General features: G+C 36.9%; 3 protein-coding genes across 9 annotated transcripts in view; 1 reads left to right on the top strand and 2 right to left on the bottom strand.

Annotated features, from left to right (window-relative positions):
* Nucleotides 1-285: 285 nt before the first annotated feature.
* fam149b1 (family with sequence similarity 149 member B1) lies at nucleotides 286-13107 on the bottom strand. Of its 4 annotated transcripts, none has more exons than XM_082143938.1 (16): nucleotides 12632-13107; nucleotides 11989-12108; nucleotides 11677-11824; nucleotides 11382-11524; nucleotides 10223-10339; nucleotides 9983-10138; nucleotides 9693-9871; nucleotides 8173-8315; nucleotides 7257-7325; nucleotides 6689-6804; nucleotides 5510-5734; nucleotides 5274-5409; nucleotides 4251-4376; nucleotides 4066-4147; nucleotides 3828-3965; nucleotides 286-2564 (listed from the first exon to the last, which is right to left on the bottom strand). In XM_082143938.1, exons 1-16 carry the CDS (start codon nucleotides 12676-12678, stop codon nucleotides 2497-2499), a joined length of 2013 nt encoding a protein of 670 aa, XP_082000064.1. In that variant the 5' UTR covers nucleotides 12679-13107; the 3' UTR covers nucleotides 286-2496. The 4 variants fall into 4 exon arrangements, with proteins under 4 accessions (XP_082000064.1, XP_082000065.1, XP_082000066.1 ...); XM_082143939.1 differs by having other exon boundaries at nucleotides 5286-5409; nucleotides 12632-13106; XM_082143940.1 differs by lacking the exon at nucleotides 7257-7325 and having other exon boundaries at nucleotides 12632-13104.
* A 777-nt stretch (nucleotides 13108-13884) lies between these two features.
* mrpl57 (mitochondrial ribosomal protein L57) lies at nucleotides 13885-15199 on the bottom strand. Of its 2 annotated transcripts, none has more exons than XM_082143942.1 (2): nucleotides 15067-15199; nucleotides 13885-14395 (listed from the first exon to the last, which is right to left on the bottom strand). In XM_082143942.1, the coding sequence occupies exon 2, from the start codon at nucleotides 14361-14363 to the stop codon at nucleotides 14052-14054; it is 312 nt and encodes a 103-aa protein (XP_082000068.1). In that variant the 5' UTR covers nucleotides 14364-14395; nucleotides 15067-15199; the 3' UTR covers nucleotides 13885-14051. The 2 variants fall into 2 exon arrangements, with proteins under 2 accessions (XP_082000068.1, XP_082000069.1); XM_082143943.1 differs by having other exon boundaries at nucleotides 13885-14364; nucleotides 15067-15178.
* Nucleotides 15200-15822: 623 nt separating this feature from the next.
* ttc7b (tetratricopeptide repeat domain 7B) overlaps nucleotides 15823-16728 on the top strand; it is a 37501-nt gene continuing 36595 nt past the window's right edge. For 2 of the 3 annotated variants that reach the window (XM_082144275.1, XM_082144277.1), the window contains exon 1: nucleotides 15823-15996. In XM_082144275.1, coding sequence (XP_082000401.1) covers nucleotides 15876-15996 — 121 coding nt within the window. In that variant the 5' untranslated portion in view covers nucleotides 15823-15875. The remainder of the gene's footprint in view (nucleotides 15997-16728) is intronic. The other variant, XM_082144276.1, reaches the window with a different exon arrangement.

The following is a 16728-nucleotide window of genomic DNA, read 5'->3' as shown; positions in this document are numbered from 1 at the left end:
AAAATAATGATCAAAAAAGTTGTTTATAATATAGGCAATTGTGGTTTTATTGTTCACTTGTTGACCCAACAGCTACACCAAAAAATGTAAGTAAAATATAATGATGATAAAATCCCTAAAATTATTCTAGTTTAAGGTTTTAAACTAAGTGTTTGAAACGAACATACAAAACCACTGCAAGAGAAAATGTGCAATTGAAATTTGGACTCCAAACTGTATAGTAACTGAGATACAGACACATGAATGTAGTCCTGTTACAATGTCAAAGACAAAAAAAACCCACTGTATTATTCAAATAATTGCCTTTATTTTTTCAATTGCCATTCTCATTAATGTTACAGAGGTAAACATTTAAGGGGAATCTTAGATACAGCAGTGCTACACCTGCCAGGAGCTGTCACCTCCACATGCACAACCACACACACTGTCATCACCAGATTCAGAGCAGATAAACCATTATTTCCACGTACAAAACATGTCCCCTTGCATCCATATTTAAAAGACCAGCATGGTCTGTTGATTCAGGTGACATGGCTCTTAAAATCTGCCCACTCAAATCAGAAGCAAATGAAACTCAAGACAGCAGAATGTCTACTGGAACTCTAGAAATCTGTCGAATAAAGAAACTCTACAAGTCAAATATGGCTACAACATCTTCAACTCTGGATTGTCCTTGTCGAGCTGAGCGAAGAATATTTTAATCTGTCTTAGAGGCGGAGGCGTTAGGCTGGGGTATGAAGAGATGTCTTTCTGTGACATCCCTTCTGTATGGCTGTAGAGGAATCCATCTCTCTGATCATCAAACATTATAATGGCCTGTACACTCATAATACATGCTTTGAGCTTGGTTACTCTCCAGATAGACAAAAAAGTCGATTAAAAGCAATACTCACTCACTGAGATCAACACGTTAATCAAATCTGAGAAATGCAAATGTTCAGTTAGAGTCAGTACAATTTCAATAAATGCTGTTACAGTGAAGCTGCCACATAAACATTACAAACCTGTAAGAGCCACATTCAATATCTGCCAGTAAAACGGTACGTCAAAATGTGCTTTACCAGTCAGTGTTAAATATTTAAGGATTTTATTTTTATTTTTATTTCCTGGCACCAAAGAAACCAAATGGCCATTTAAAAAACGAAATTAAAGACTTTCCCTATAATATTCCTGTGAAATTCCCCCCCACCCACCCCCCAAAAACAAAAAAGATTTTTACAGTACACATGTTTGAACAAACCCTGAAACATCTGCGGCCTTTGTGTGCGTTTCTGCTTTCTATATATAATAATTAATACACACTGTCCTGTCCATCGCTTTCCAAGCTCCGTATGGCTCACAGGACTGAAGGTGCTGTCACATTTACCATTGCTCTGTGCATTTTTTTTGCGGGTGAATTCTATTCATTGCAATAGAAATCCGTACAATTATGAGTTTCACATGAGGGCGGAAAATTTCCCGATGCAGTTTTAGCTCACGTTCAAGCTGCTCACACAAATTCACCATGCAAACCAACAGACAACTGGCTAGTTTGAAAGCAAGTGACTTCTGTGTGAGCTGTTTCGTACATCGCTACAGGATTTACAATTGAAAAATGCCCGCAAAATTTCACCTAAATTATGCAAATATGACACCACTTTAAGGCTAATTTTCTCAATAACAAAATGTTTTAAAAAGAAACTTAAAACTTTGAATCCTTTTTCCGCCCATCATTATGTAGGCTGTACTATTGTACTGTCCCGCACTCGTATTGCAGATATACTTCCGGAATTTCAGTGCATCTCTGAAAAACTGGGGTCACTGAGGTTCTACACTGAAGCTCTGCTGTTTGAATGCTATTGAACATTCCATGATCACAGAAACATGATAAAAAGGCTTATAACCTTGGAATCTTCATAAGAATTCTTACACGCCTATTTTCTATGATTGTGGATAAAGTTGTTGGAATTGCATCACGTTGGAACATCCGTCTAGGATACAGACAGTATAATCTTCCATAGCAGGTTCCAAAATCCAATAGTCTTGAACAATCCGGTGTGGGCAACATTCAGGCAATTTAAACACCCTGCTTGTATGAACCTGCATAGAAACTCCATGTAGGCCTCATAGACCCGTCTTTAAGGAAAACCAAAAGTTGTTACTCCATACAGTACAGCATGTACAGTACGTCTACAGATGTAATAGATAGACAGTTTCCTGTATTTGGCAGCCATATGAAGCTGAATAGTCCAATATACAAAAATAGGGTTTTAGAAAATTTCAAACAACAACATGAATAACAATACTATTGATAATAACAACTGTGGTCATAAATATAGTCCACGCCCAAATGGCGTGTCATACAAAAGTCCAGCAGACGTATAAAGCATCTGTCAGTACTGAAGAAAAGTTGCGTCAGTGCTGAGGTGTGTTTGGTTCAAGAAGGTGAGGGAGATTGTGTGTAAGCGTGTGTGTGTGTGTGTGTGTGTGTGTGTGTGTGTGTACATGTTTTTTGTGTTAAAGCCCTGGTCTGCTACTGCGTGCCGTCGTACCGCCTCTGTTGTGGGAACGTGCAGGAACAGACACTGGGAGTAGTGATAGAGAGAGACAAAGTGTTAACACTACATTTTGACTTGCATTTTATGCTAAAGATGAATAGCCTAAAATCTATTTAGTATAAGCATAAATAGCATAAGATCATTATCAGTATAAAGATCATCCAATCATGTCAGTATCTATTATATATCCAAGATGAGTTACTAAATACAAACTCAGGGTATTTGTAGTACAAATGTAATAAGGAATATTTCCTGTGAGATCTGTGTAAGCTTTAGTAAGTTATATCTAAAGAAAAAGTTTAGACTTTTAGCACTCAGATGCTTGAGTCTGAGCATGGTACTTAATGATTAATCATTGATAATAAATAATAAATTGATAAATCAGAATATTAAATGACTTCCTTTTTACATTTCACTCTTTCATCATTATTCTTTAAGTAAAAAATTATGTAATATTCATAAATATAAAGTAGTAAGAAAGTGCAGATTTGAGGTGCCCAAACATATAAATATTATTACGGTGCTTGCTAGGCTGCTTTTATATCCTATTATATTTTCTGTTCCACATTTTTATGTAATTAATTCAGCTCAAACAAACTTCATTCCAGCCTTTGGTGTGCTAATTTTGTTTATATATATAACTGACAGTAAAGAATTAATATTAGCATGCTGAATTATGATTACCGTAACCTGCTGTTCAAAAGTTTGCCGATTTTTTTGAAAAATGTTTTACGCTTTCCACAAAATATTAAGCAGCAACTGTATAATAATTATAAATGTTTCTTGAGCACCAAATAAGCATATTAGAAATATAATGATTTTTGAAGGATCACCTGACACTTAAGACTGTAGTAATGATGCTGAAAATTCAGCTTTCCCAACACAGGAAAAAACTATTTTAAAATACATTATAATAGAAAATAGTTCTTTTAAATTGTAATAATATTTCACAATATTACTGTTTTTACTGTATTTTGGTTCAAATAAATGCAGCCTTGATGAGCATAAGAGACTTAAAAAATCTTACAAACCCCAAACTGAGTATTTGTATATTAAATTGACTGGTCTTTTCTTTCTTGTATCTATTAAACTATTTATTGCCAAATTTACTGTACATTGCCAACAAATTTAATTTACAAAGAACAAAAACCTACAACATAAGTTTATCAGAAACTTATGCAAATCTAGTTTATTCTGCCAAAAATACTATTATGTTTTTACTGTATGTAAAAAAAAATGTTTTACCTTTATTTTCTAAGGCAAAAAATGATTAAACTGATTCCCACTTACCTGGGGGCGGAGCTTTTGCATCTGGCTCCTCCTCATGCTCAGTGGGGAAGTGGCCATGGGGGTGATGGGAAAATGAGTCTACAAAGGAGGAGCTGCTGATACCCAAACTGATTCCAGTCACACCAATTCCCAGAGAATCTGCGCTCACACACCCAAAACACAGTCAACGGGACAGTTAATAGAACTACAGTGTTCATCTTGAGGAGCATAAGATGTGTGTGTGTTTGTATGCACCCACCTATGCCAACAGATGCTCTGCCAGGTCGTCCCTGACCGATGTTGTCTATTCCAGTAAATGAACGGCGATAAGGGGTGTCTGACTGCAAAGCAAGGTTTACCATGCTCAATACATTAATGAAGACAAACACATGATGAGGGTCATAATGAAGTGTTAATGTATACAAATATGTGGGAGAGATTCACCCTAAAGGTGTGTGTGGTGTTGGGTCTGGAAAACACGTCCAGCAAGTGCATTTTGTCTCGGGGCTGCAGACTGACACCCTCGTCGGTCACTGCACTATGCGCACGACTCGATGAGCCTCTCTGCTTCTGCAAACACGCGTTTACACACACACACACACACATACATATAATATACATATATATATATATAAATTAGGGCTGTCGATTTAACGCATTATGCACCCGCCCCGCCCCAGACCTACGTAGTTCGTCTTACATTTCATAAAGTTGATTGGTGACAAACATTATGATGGGCAGCAACTCACTGTGTAATGGTGCCTATAGAATGCACTTAAAATGCCCCTGATATTTATATTATGATGTAGTTCAGCAATTTCACACAAGTAATGTTTTTGTCCCGAATAGCACAAATGTAAATGTGATATTGATTTTATACAACAGTTAAATGGTAAATAATAAACAAATAAATAAGTTAATGTTGTGTTATATTTTAGATGCAATATTGTCTGTTTTTGTTCAATTTTGCCAATGAAAATATTACCTATAATGCCAGAACAGAACTGTTGTGCGTCTAGTTCACCCAAAAATGAAAATCCTGTCATCACATTTGCATTTTACATTTAAAGGAGTAGTTCACCCAAAAATGAAAATCCTGTCATCATTTATTCACCATCAATTTGTTCCAAACCTTCTGCTGAGCACAAAAGAATATATTTTGAAGAATATAGGTAACAGAACAGTTGATGGACCCAATTGACTTCCATAGTATAGGAAAAAAATGACTATGGAAGTCAATGGGGACCATTAACCGCTTGGATTCCGACATTCTTCAAAATATCTTCTTTTGTGTTAAGCAAATGACAGAAATACATACAGGTTTGGAACAACTTGAGGGTGAGTAAATGATAGTAATTTTCATTCTTGGGTGAACTATTCCTTTAAGTTTTTCTCTTCCCGAAAAAAAACCCTGACCAAACATTTTGGTGACTCATCTTGTAAAACAACTAAACAACTGTTACTAACGTCTGGTTGCACCTGCATAAGCCGTGAGTGCTGTCCGGAGTAGGTAAGGTCTGTGTCTCCTGTGGCGATAGGAGGGAGAAGTGTGTTTCTACTGAGAGGCATTGGAGGAGAGGCCAAACGATCGCTGGCGGTCGTCCTTAAACACATACAGTACAGACACACACTATTGTAATAAACTTGTTTTTTGGGACACAGAAGAGTACCGGATATATAACACAAATATAAGGTGCACTTACAATCTTGTGCCTCTAACCACCTCTTCCATGGAGCCGGTTGTGATGGCCTGCGTTACACTGGATGTCAATGGCATCAGAGTGCGAGGAGGCGGGTTCCGTCGCCGTGCCGACTGAGGGGGGCGAGTCAAGGAGGAGGAGCTTTGTTCCAGTGCACGACGGGGCCGAGGTTTACTGGTGGGAATGACACTAGACCCGGGACGATGAGACACTTTCTCCTCAGAGTCTCTACAGTCAGAATGACAGAAAGTAGATTAATCAAAGAAAGTATGATTCATTTAGAGAAGCCATAGAGATACAGAAGTGTTTCCTGCACAGCTAATCTATGGAAGCGTGTTAAAGAAAATAATTTTCAGTTTGAATAAAAAGACTAAGTACTGCAAAGCAATACAAAGACAATGAATAGACAGCACGTCTTTCAGTTGTCACTGGTTCAATGCAACCACTGTAGTCTGACACACAAGCAAATAGGAGCTGGTTCTTGAATTGGTAAATAAAATAAAATAAATGCTCAGAAGCTCTCAGTTTGAAAAATTTATTTTAAAAACTAATTGCTGTTTTTTTTTGTAGTAAGACTAAATGTTTGGCATCATTTTTATTTTTTAAATGAATGCTTTTATTTAGCAAGGATGCATTAAATTGATCAAAAGTGACAGTAAAAATATTTATAAAGTTGCAAAAGATTTCTATTTCAAATAAAAGCTGTTCTTTTGAACTTTCTATTATAATATATTTAAATGGAAAACATTATTTTAAATTGTAACAATATTACTGGTTTAACATATTTTTGATCAAATAAATGCAGCCTTGGTGAGATTTTCAAAAACATTTTCAAAAATCTTACCAACTCCAAACTTTTGAACAGTAGAGTATTTCTTTTAAAATGTAAAAAAACACAAACATGTTTTAAGAAAACATTGTTAGACTTTTAGATGTCAATCAATTCAGTGTTTTTTATTATTAAAAAGGTTTTATTTATTTATTGTCTTATTAATCAACTCTTGTATATTGTTTGTTGGGTATGTTTTCCTATGGATGGAACTAGAGGCAAAATACTACATCAGCAACCTTTACTTTGGATCAATCATTGTGGATCAACAGAATTAAAGACTAAACTACAGTGCTAAATATGCACAGTAAAGTTGTATTATTTGGTGTTTATTTCCTCTGTGGTGTTCATACTGAGCTATTCGGTCCAGAGTTCCCAGGTTCCTTTGCTGAAGTGGAATGCCATGTATCATGATGAGGTCATTGAAATTGTGATGAGCAGCCGCCGCCCCTACTGGCACTCGACTGGTCTGTGGGAACAGAGAAAGAGAGAGAAGCAGGAAAGAAAAAACGTTAGGCTAGTTCAGGTTTTAATTTTATTTTCCCTTTAGTGCACAAGTCTGTATATCTCAGTGTTTAAAAAAAAAACCAGCATCTGACATCCATGATCTGTTCAGCATGCAATGTGTGTAAAACAGACAAAAAGACACTGAATAGAAACATACAGAACAGAAAGAATACTGAGAGTGGGAACAAGCATTATAAACACCTCCACAAGATAAAAAAAAAAAAATGAACACAAGGTTAAATTAAAATCAGACATTTTATAAGGATGTTTAAACAGTGGCTAGTGATTTGGTTGTTAAAAAAACAAAGATGAGCGTTGAAGTTTAGGAGAAAAAGAGGGGAACCGGTACACAGACAGAAACACTCTCGTCCGCCCTCTCCATTTAAGTGTTGTTATCAGGGTAAAGTTACATACAGTCGATGACTTTCTCTGCTTTTTGGATTTCCGTCTTGACTTGTGCTTTGAACCCCATGACTTTGAGCTCTTTGGAAAGAAAATGGAGGGAAAGGATAGAAATAGAAAGGTGTAGAAAGAGAAAGGAAGAATACAGATGACAGATGGATGATTGGACAGAAAGGCAGAAACAGAGACAATGAGGAAAAGACAGAAAAAAGGGAGGTAAAAAGTTAATGAATTGCAAGCCTGAGGGAAAAAGCTGGAAAAACAAAAGCAAATGCTGACAGCAGTGAAAATCAGCATTTGTGTGTATTTTTGGGTATGTGAATGTGCAAAGACAGAGAGGACACAAAGCAGTGAAGATCTACGCTTGTATCTACAGAATTCCCACAGATTTGGCTACATTCATTTCTATGACTTTTCCAGTTATTCAAAATTTCCAGGTAAAGATTTTTAATAATTATTTTATAGAGATAATGCAATTTCTAGCCAAATAACATTTTTAAAGCAAAACATAACTTCATGACTTTTTAAAAGTACAAAAATGTAAGATCATAAAGTGCATGCATAATTAGATTTTAAAAATAGCCAAATGGTATTTAAATTTGCTTTGGGTGCAGTACAGCAACTTCCCATAAGTTTTTCATTTCCATTACCCATTCACTATAGCAATTTTAAGATTTTTAAAAAAAAGATTTTGAAAGATCTTTTCCAAACCAGGAAATCAGTTTTCTATGACTGTGGGAATCCTGTTATTTAAATCTATTTGGACACTATCATCAAGCAGATAACAGGGGATGGAAGGGTTACAAATCAGTGAGACAGGACTTCAGATGAAATCAGTGTTTCATCCATCTGCCACAAAAAGGAAAAGGACCAACCCAAAAGAATTTGCTCTAAATATATTCTACAATCTCTGAAGCGGTTAACCAACCTGGGCCTGCAAGCTGGCCGTGAGCTGCTGTGTTCTGCTCTGTGACAGTGGAGGAAGCACTGATGAGACATTGGACAGCAGCAAAAAAGGATTCTGGGTATCAGGGCACGCAGGGCTGAGGGCCACGGCATTCTTCTCATCATCTGATGGACAGAGAAGTTCAAAGACATAATATTCTTCACCAATACTCGACTCAATACTTGAATACTTTCTGATTCTGACTGGACATGACACTTTGCTCTCAAATAGTAGAGAATAATGATGCTAAACTGTATATTTCTTGCATCACTTAAGTCTCCTCTAACATTACAAAAACTCAATGTTTCATGTACATTTATTCATTTATTTGGTGAGCTGTGTAGTATGAAATATCATTTATAGTATAATGTACAATCTTGCTGATCATTATTACGAAATAAACCCCTTGGTTGATGTCCTGGTCATGCACACTACTACAGTACAAAAGTTTGGGGTCAGTAAAACATTTTTTTTTTTTTTAAAGAAATTAAAGGATGCATTAAAATAGAAAGTAAAGACTTTTATATAGTTACAAAAACACAAAATAAACAGTGTTTAAATAAACACTGTTGTTTTGACCTTTTCCATTCATCAAAGAATCCTGAAAACAATGTATCATAGTTTCTACAAAAATATAAATCAGCATTGCTTTTAACATTGATAATCATAAGAAATGTTTCTTGAGCACCAAATCAGCATATTTGAATGATTTTTGAAGAATCATGTGACACTGAAGACTGGAGTAATGATGATGAAAATTCAGGTTTGCTATTACAGGAATAAATTACATTTTAAAATATATTTAAATAGAAAAAAATAATTTTACATTGTAATATTTCATAACATTATTGTTTTACTGGATCTTTGATCAAATAAATGCAGCCTTGGTTAACATAAAGGCCCCATTATACTCACAGCGAAGTTCTTTTTCATTCTTTGTTTAGGGGTAAAAAGAAGTTGGAAAAACCTTTGCAGCGGTATACTGTGAGCGAACAACCCAACATCGCCCACACCGCTGAGAGTGGCATTTAGATATATGTAAACATGTGCTGCGTGCTTTCCTCACAATAACAAAATAAACTTTCAAAAATGACAGCAGTGAGAAAACAGCAGTTAAGTAAGCATCTGATCATAGCGATGTGGATGTTTGCACAAGCTCTGCAATCCGGTACTCCAGTAAAGTTAAGTCATGTTAATTTCTATAGCACTTTATACAATAGATTGCTTTAAACCAAACAGCTCTACAGTATTAAACATGAAAAAACAGTGTCTGTGTTGCTTTCAATTAGAATTACACTTCATTTATATTATAAAGAACTTGTGTTTTGTTCACACCAGTTCATTCTTTGATTTAGCTTGAAGTATATCGAGGCCTTAAGAGACTTCTTTAAAAAAATATATATTTTTAAAAATCGTAAGGACCACCCCAAATCTTTGAACGATAGAGTAAAAAAAAAACACAGCAAATCACATTTAGACAAGTATTTGAAAATTCATCCTACCTGACACAAAACCCTCCCAATGCCTACGTACAAGCTCCTCCATCCAGCCAATGAGCTCACGCCACACATCATCAAACAGCAGACCAAGCACCGCCTCCCGACGACAGCGATAGGGCGAGACAGGGGGCAGGCAGCGCCTTCGCCGTCTGTTCACATAATCGCGTTCCCATTCCTCATCCCTAGATAAACACATATTATCTGCAGAAATCTCTGACAAATATCAGATAAATTATGCTAAAATAAACTCCCATCTGTCACACACAAGCATACAAGCACGCACACACACTCACAGGTCTCTGCAGTCGAAGGCGAGATACTCTTCTATCAGCCCCTCGGCCTCAATCACCCTGGGCATCTCATCTCCATGGTTACTGCTGGGCGTGACATGCTGGGTCACCTCCACAGAGGGCCGACACAAAACAGCCCTCCGACCCTGCACACACAACCTGCCACACGCACACAATGCCATGAAATGAGACTTTACAGAACACTTATAATTTCATACGCACACATCAACAAACTGAACTCACTCATTGGCGGTTATCTCTTTGCTCTGGCCTGCCTTGGAGAGGATGGGAGTGTGAGCTGGGGTGGCGAACCACTGGAATCCTTCATCTGTGGGACACACCAGCTGCGTTCCGAGGATCCTGTCACACACAAAATCCCCAAACAGGTTTAATAACCAGGCATAGGGGCTGCACGATTATGGTTAAACTGATAATCACGATTATTTTGCTAAATAATTATCTGAATTATTAATCATGATTGTTCTCATTTGAGAAATTTCTTTTTACATTTCATCAGAATTATTGCACTCTCATTTGAAAGGGCTCTGTCATTTCATCTGTCATCTTGTTTTTTTCTTGTTATTGAGAGCACTCAGCACATATTTACATATTCATCAAAACCTCGCTCTCAGCAGCGCGGACGGTGTCTGGATGTTCATTAACAGTATACCGACGCAAAGGTATTTCCAACCTTTTTTTACTTCTAAGCAAAGAATGAAAACGAACTTCGCCATGAGTTTATCGGGGCATTTAATCACGTTCAGTTGCTGGCTGAAGTTCACGTAACAGCCACCAGTGTCGCTAATAACAAGAGTTTCTGAAATTCTACATATAGCCCCTTTAAACACATATCAAGAGAGCATCAACACATATGCAAGGTTTAATTTAGTTTTCTAGTTTATCATATACATTAACACACTCTCTACATTATGAACTCGTAATGAAACTAAAGTTGCGATCGTCATTTCTTCCTTATTGAGATGTGTATTCATGGTGACTTTGAGAAGTTTCTATCAAAAGCAAAGAAACAGTTAATCCCAATCATTTTTAATTATGTAAAAAAAAAAAAAATCGATTAAAACACCAAAAAAGACTGTATTGTAGCAAAAAGGTTGTGCAAGTAGATTTACTCAGCAACCACAATAGCAAACGATATAGTCAAGATTCATACACGGACTGGCTGTATAGCACTTTCATCTATACAAAGTGCTATACTTTCATAGCACGGAGTATCACAGTGGAGATCGGAGAACATTTTCAGTGGATCACTATCGCAGACAATTAATCGAGAGAAGCAGAAATCGTGATCAGGATTAAAATACGATTAATCATCCAGCCCAAACCAGAAACTGCATAGATCTGGTCCACAGATCTGAGTGTGTGCGTGTATACGTGTGCGAACCGGAGGTGAGGGAATCGTGAAGCCCACTCTTGGCACTCTTCCTGCAGGCCTTTGAGCTGAGTTTCACACTTCCTCTCATACAACTGTTCTTCAATCTCCTCAAACATCTGCTGGACCTGCCTGGAAGCGGCTTTATCAAATTCCTACCGGAAAAGAGAAAAAGAAATGGGGAGAAGGAAAAAAGACCTGAACTTGAGCACCCAGTTTTGAAGATTCTGTAAAGTTAAAAACAAGAATGCATCTGGTGTGGAATTCAGGAATAATCACACTAATCAGTCATCATTCTACGACTCACATCGTAGCCCCACGAAAACACAGAGCTGCGTTCTGTAGAGATGCCAGTTCCTGTGTAACTATGGATACCAGACCAAGACTGAGCTGTGTCATCTGTGGTGAGTGTCTGACATCCCGATCTGATGGATGATGCAGAGGACTCCTCAGACCTAGAAAGAGAGAAAGAGTGTCATTATTTCATAAATTCAAATGTCAGATTGAAAAGAGTGAATATTATACACAAGAATAAACATTATCTAACAATATACACATTGATGAAAGCCAATGCCTTTAATATATACCTGTACAGACACACATTCAATCTGCCACTCACCTGCTGTATGAGGACATGTCCTCCTGTAGATCATGCAGGAGTCTGGGAGGATGCACAGTATCATCATCTGCCTCCTCTGGAAGAGGATGCTGGTCCAGACAGCTGCGGGACAAACCACGACTACCAAAACCAGCAGAGAGACAGAGGAAAAGGGTTTACTAGATGATGACAGGCCAGCTTGATTATCAATCTGCCTGTCTATCGATCTATCTATCTATCATCTAATCTGTCTGTCTATCTTTATATCTGTCTGTCGATCGGTCGGATTATCTTTCTGTCTGTCCATCCATCTAAGCATCAATCCAAAGATCTATCCATTTATCCATCCATCCATCGATCCATCCGACTATCTGTCAGTCTGTCTATCTATGGATCAATCCAAATATCTGACAATCTGCTCATCTATCTATTAAAAGATCTAGCAATCTATTCATCCAAAAATCTTTCTACACATACATCTAGAGAAAAAATTAAGGCTTTTTAAAGTATTCCTTGAGAATTTACACACTGTACTTAATAAATCAACCAGATGTATTTAAACGCCAGTCCACAGTAACCTAGTTAGCTGGCTATCTATGCGACTAAGATATGAAAATGCTATCTAAGTAGGCAGCTTGAGATCGTTTGTGTGATTTATACGCACATCTCTAGGCTGTGAGATACAGGCCGACGGCTGTATCGTGAAATCATCCTCCTGATGCTGTTACAGGCGCATCTCCTCCATCAATCCTGTGATCCGACTCCGAGCCTCCTGTGTCCGGACCCGACCGCTGCTGCTGCACCACCGCTGCTCTCTCATTCTTCACAAACAGGAACCACACAGACCGGATCACAACTGAGATGTGAGAAAAGAAAACGTGTAGTATCCAGCACTGAGCTGGGCCGAACCTGACCAATCAAACCCTTGTGTGAATGAGAGAAAAGAGTCCGAGAACATGAAACGGAAATTTGATTATTCCACCATTTCGTTGACTGATTTATTAGGAAGGGTTTATTGAAAAGAAAAGCAGTTGTATTCTTCATCCATCCATGATTATCTACTAAACAACAATAACAAGACTGTCATGGAGACCAAGGTGCTCGAGCTCAATGTTTTATGGGATGTGTAGTTTTCAACGTGGTTTGCGCTAGCATGACGTGTACACTGCTCTCTAGTGCATGGGAGTTTAAGTATATTAGGTTACTATCATGAACATGATAAAATCACTATTGCTTTTATAAAATGGTTACTACACGTGCCTGGCAGGATGAAATAAAATACACAAACAGCAATAATAATAAATTATTGATAACAAATAATAGTTATAATACTTCTTCCGCCGTGCAATGTAGTTCTATAGAAATGTTTAATAGTGTTTTACAATGGCTTCGAATGCAGCATAGCCAATCATTCATAATCATGACCATTTCATTGACATTTTAAGTCATCAATCCGTAATCTTGACATCTCCCCTAACTCTCTGTGGCATGTTCATGAGACAAATAGCATGTAATAATTGAATATCTGATTCAAAAGGGTGACCACTTTTTTCACCCTATTCACACCTGTTTTTCATTACTGACACATTTGTTTAGAAGTCACTTGGATTGAATTCTCCATGTTACAATATAATTTAGCTGTAACACATTACAGTTAAAGGGATAATGCAAACATGAAAATTCTGTCTGTATGGGGAAAAATACTATGGAAGTCAATGGGGCCCATCAACTGTTTGGTGACAGACATTCTTCAAATTATCTTCTTTTGTATTCAGCACAGAAGAAAGAAATTCATACAGGGTTGGAACTACTTGAGGGTGAGTAAATGATGACAGAATTTTCATTTTTGGGTGAACTATCCCTTTAAACTATACCACTGAGACTACTTGAATCAGAAATAATAAGAAGAGCCAGATATGATGATTAGAAAAGAAACCATTTATAAACTTAACACATCACATACAGCCAGGTGTACAACGCAGAATTTATAAAATCAAACAATGATTTTTATTATTTCATTTACATGAATGAAAATTTACACTTTCTCTCCAAACTCTGAGATCCATCAGTCTTTGATGTTCTGGTTAGCTGGACCAGGTCTTGGTGATTTTCAGGTGGTTGAGTTGGTCTGCAATGTATTTGTGTTCAGGAAACTTGGCTTGTTGTGTATCTTTGATTTGAAGCCGCATCCACTCCCGCCTCTGCGCTGCGTGGCCTCGCTCCTGTTCCAGCGTCATGAATGGCCGGCTGATCCAGTATTCATTCTCCGCTTCCTGTTCCAGGCGTTTAATCATATTCCGCTTCATCTGCCAGGTGACTACTCGGGGTCGACGGTACTTCCCAATCCACTGCTTTCCTGGGATCCCCTTTCGCAAAAGTGCCAGAGTCAAGAACATCCTGCAGCCAGTGACAGGTTACAAGTGTGAATCTGTGTAAAAAATATCACCAAGCAGTTCAGATCCAATGTCAGATCAAAACATTACATTTACACATAATTATGCCTATATGAGTAAAAATAATTAATTATAAAAGATCAAGCAAAAATAGTTTTTAAACTGTATTAGTGACATATACATGTAAACAATACATGATTGTACTGTATGTATACATTCTTTGAGAATATTGAGACTTGAATTTTGAGTTAGAGTTGATAAACAGCAAATATGATCTAAATAATTTATGATCATTAACTCGTAAACAACAATGCATGTCTTTAATAACTAAAAAGTGCTAGGAATATCTGATGTAAATTTACTCCTGAACTCCGAAGTCTAAACAGACCAGTATGACCTTGACTTAAAATGCCATTGAAATCAAATCAACAGCATTTCAAATAGAAAAGAGCAACGCCCCCAAAAAAAGATATGTATCATCTACAGCCATATATCCATCTTAGATATGTAAACACTCGCAATAACTCATTTGAATGTTTCTTGCATCACATCATAGACTTGCATGCATGTTGTAGGCGATTAATAAACACTACCGTTCGTACAACAACGACGAAAACCGAATGTGCTTATAAATCTAAACATCTACATATTACAACCAGTCCTCTACTTAAAACAACAATAATGATTAAGACATTTAATAACTTACACGATCTTCTCTCCAAATCCAAGGCCAGCATGCCGCAGACACACTTGCTGCTGAATGTCAGTGGTGAGTTTATGGCACCGCCACCTACAGCACTGGAGGCTGCAGTGCAACGCGCTCTGCTGGCTGATGAACTACAAAAACCTGGAAGGGCATCATTGGGACAGAGCTGTTCAGTTCAGTGTCGTCCTAAAACCCCACAGACACTGCTAATTACACGACTTGTTGCATAAATAATAATAAATATAATCAATTCATTTTGATTTGAGTTTAAATAATTGTATATATGACAAGAAAAAGACAGCAGAGTGTAGAGGAGCACTGAATTCTTTTTAATTTCCCCATCCAGTCCTGACAGTTTTCCCCCTTAAATTTAATTAAATTTATGTTATAATTTATTTATTTATTTATTTATTTATTTATTTATTTGTTTGTTTGTTTGTTTGTTTGTTTGTTTGTTTGTTTATTTATTTATTTATTTGTATAGTATTGATTTACGTTTAATTGTGTTATTGGCTTATTGGTAGAGTCTAGACAAGAGAACACAGAGCACACGATTCTTGGACATCATTATTCAAAAATGAAATAAAAAGAAAATAAATTAAAATACAGTCAAACTCCGGCTTTTTTCACATGAGAAACAAAAATAGCCTCAAAAATAGTCACATGTTAGAAGTCTGTCCAATTGGAGTTCAGTACCATGGCCCGGAAGAGTAATCCGGTTCATGTTTTTAAAATCCTCTCCATGTCTTTGATGTGTCTGTGCTCCGGCTCCGGTCGTGTTTTGGTCAGTACTCGGAGGAGGTAGAAAGATGACAGCCAGAAAGTCCGGGTCGCGATTAGAGTCTGAAATAGAGCGTTGTCGATCAGAGACACAATGGGACAAGATACCAGAACTCGTGCGACAGCTGTCTGCGAAACTCATCTCAAACGGTGTGTGTGGTTTATGTACATATTCTCACGGCTAACGCGTTAGCTCTGACAGTGTGTGCCTCAGGCCTGATGGCAGAATCCGTGTCTGATTTATTCCCGTTCATTTAACTACACATTTAACGGTTCTTTGAATTAATACTCTGATTTCAGGGTGTCTAAGATATTATATTATTGTTGCCCTTTTGGTGGTGTTCCACACATCTGCCCAGTAACGTAAGTTACACTTCCTGATTGCTCACACAGTGTCCATTCATCTTCATAATTTTCTATAATTCATATTTGATGAAGTTATGAAGAGTCATTATTTGGCTTATTATATTGTGAAGGTGTATTGTCAAATTATAGGAGTCTCTTTTGCATTAAATGAAAACACAGATTCAGTTATTTGTTAAACAGATAGTTCAATGTTGCATTTTCAAACTTGAATTTCATTGACTCACACTCGGATAAAGAGAAGTACAAAGTAATAAATACAAATAATAATGAATAGAAAGGGGCAGTACACAAATATCACCAGAGATCAGTTAAAAGTATAGACAATTGTAAAAGTTTTGAATGCTTTTTGTGTTGATAGATTCTTATAAACTGTATAATTTTTTGTTTCTTTAAAAAAAAACTTGAAAAGTGGCTTCAGTTTTACAAAGAATTTTTGTTGTTGTTGTTAATAGTTGTAACTATGTTATATGTTATAAAACATCATCATTATTTTATTTGCATTATCTGTTGTCAAGA

Source organism: Leuciscus leuciscus (genome assembly GCF_965113295.1).
Source record: "Leuciscus leuciscus genome assembly, chromosome: 17".
NCBI classification, from domain to species: Eukaryota; Metazoa; Chordata; class Actinopteri; order Cypriniformes; family Leuciscidae; genus Leuciscus; species Leuciscus leuciscus.
This window is presented reverse-complemented; position numbering and strand designations above follow the sequence as displayed.

Excerpts from the sequence above, each read along its gene's own strand:
- fam149b1 (XM_082143938.1), bottom strand. The coding sequence starts at position 12,678 with ATGATTTCACGATACAGCCGTCGGCCTGTATCTCACAGCCTAGAGAT. Across the intron at positions 6,805-7,256 it reads AGCAGAGAAAGTCATCGACT|ACCAGTCGAGTGCCAGTAGG; the intron begins GTATGTAACTTT and ends CTGTTCCCACAG. Across the intron at positions 5,735-6,688 it reads ACTCTGGACCGAATAGCTCA|AGACTCTGAGGAGAAAGTGT; the intron begins GTATGAACACCA and ends TTCTGACTGTAG.
- mrpl57 (XM_082143942.1), bottom strand. The coding sequence starts at position 14,363 with ATGTTCTTGACTCTGGCACTTTTGCGAAAGGGGATCCCAGGAAAGCAG.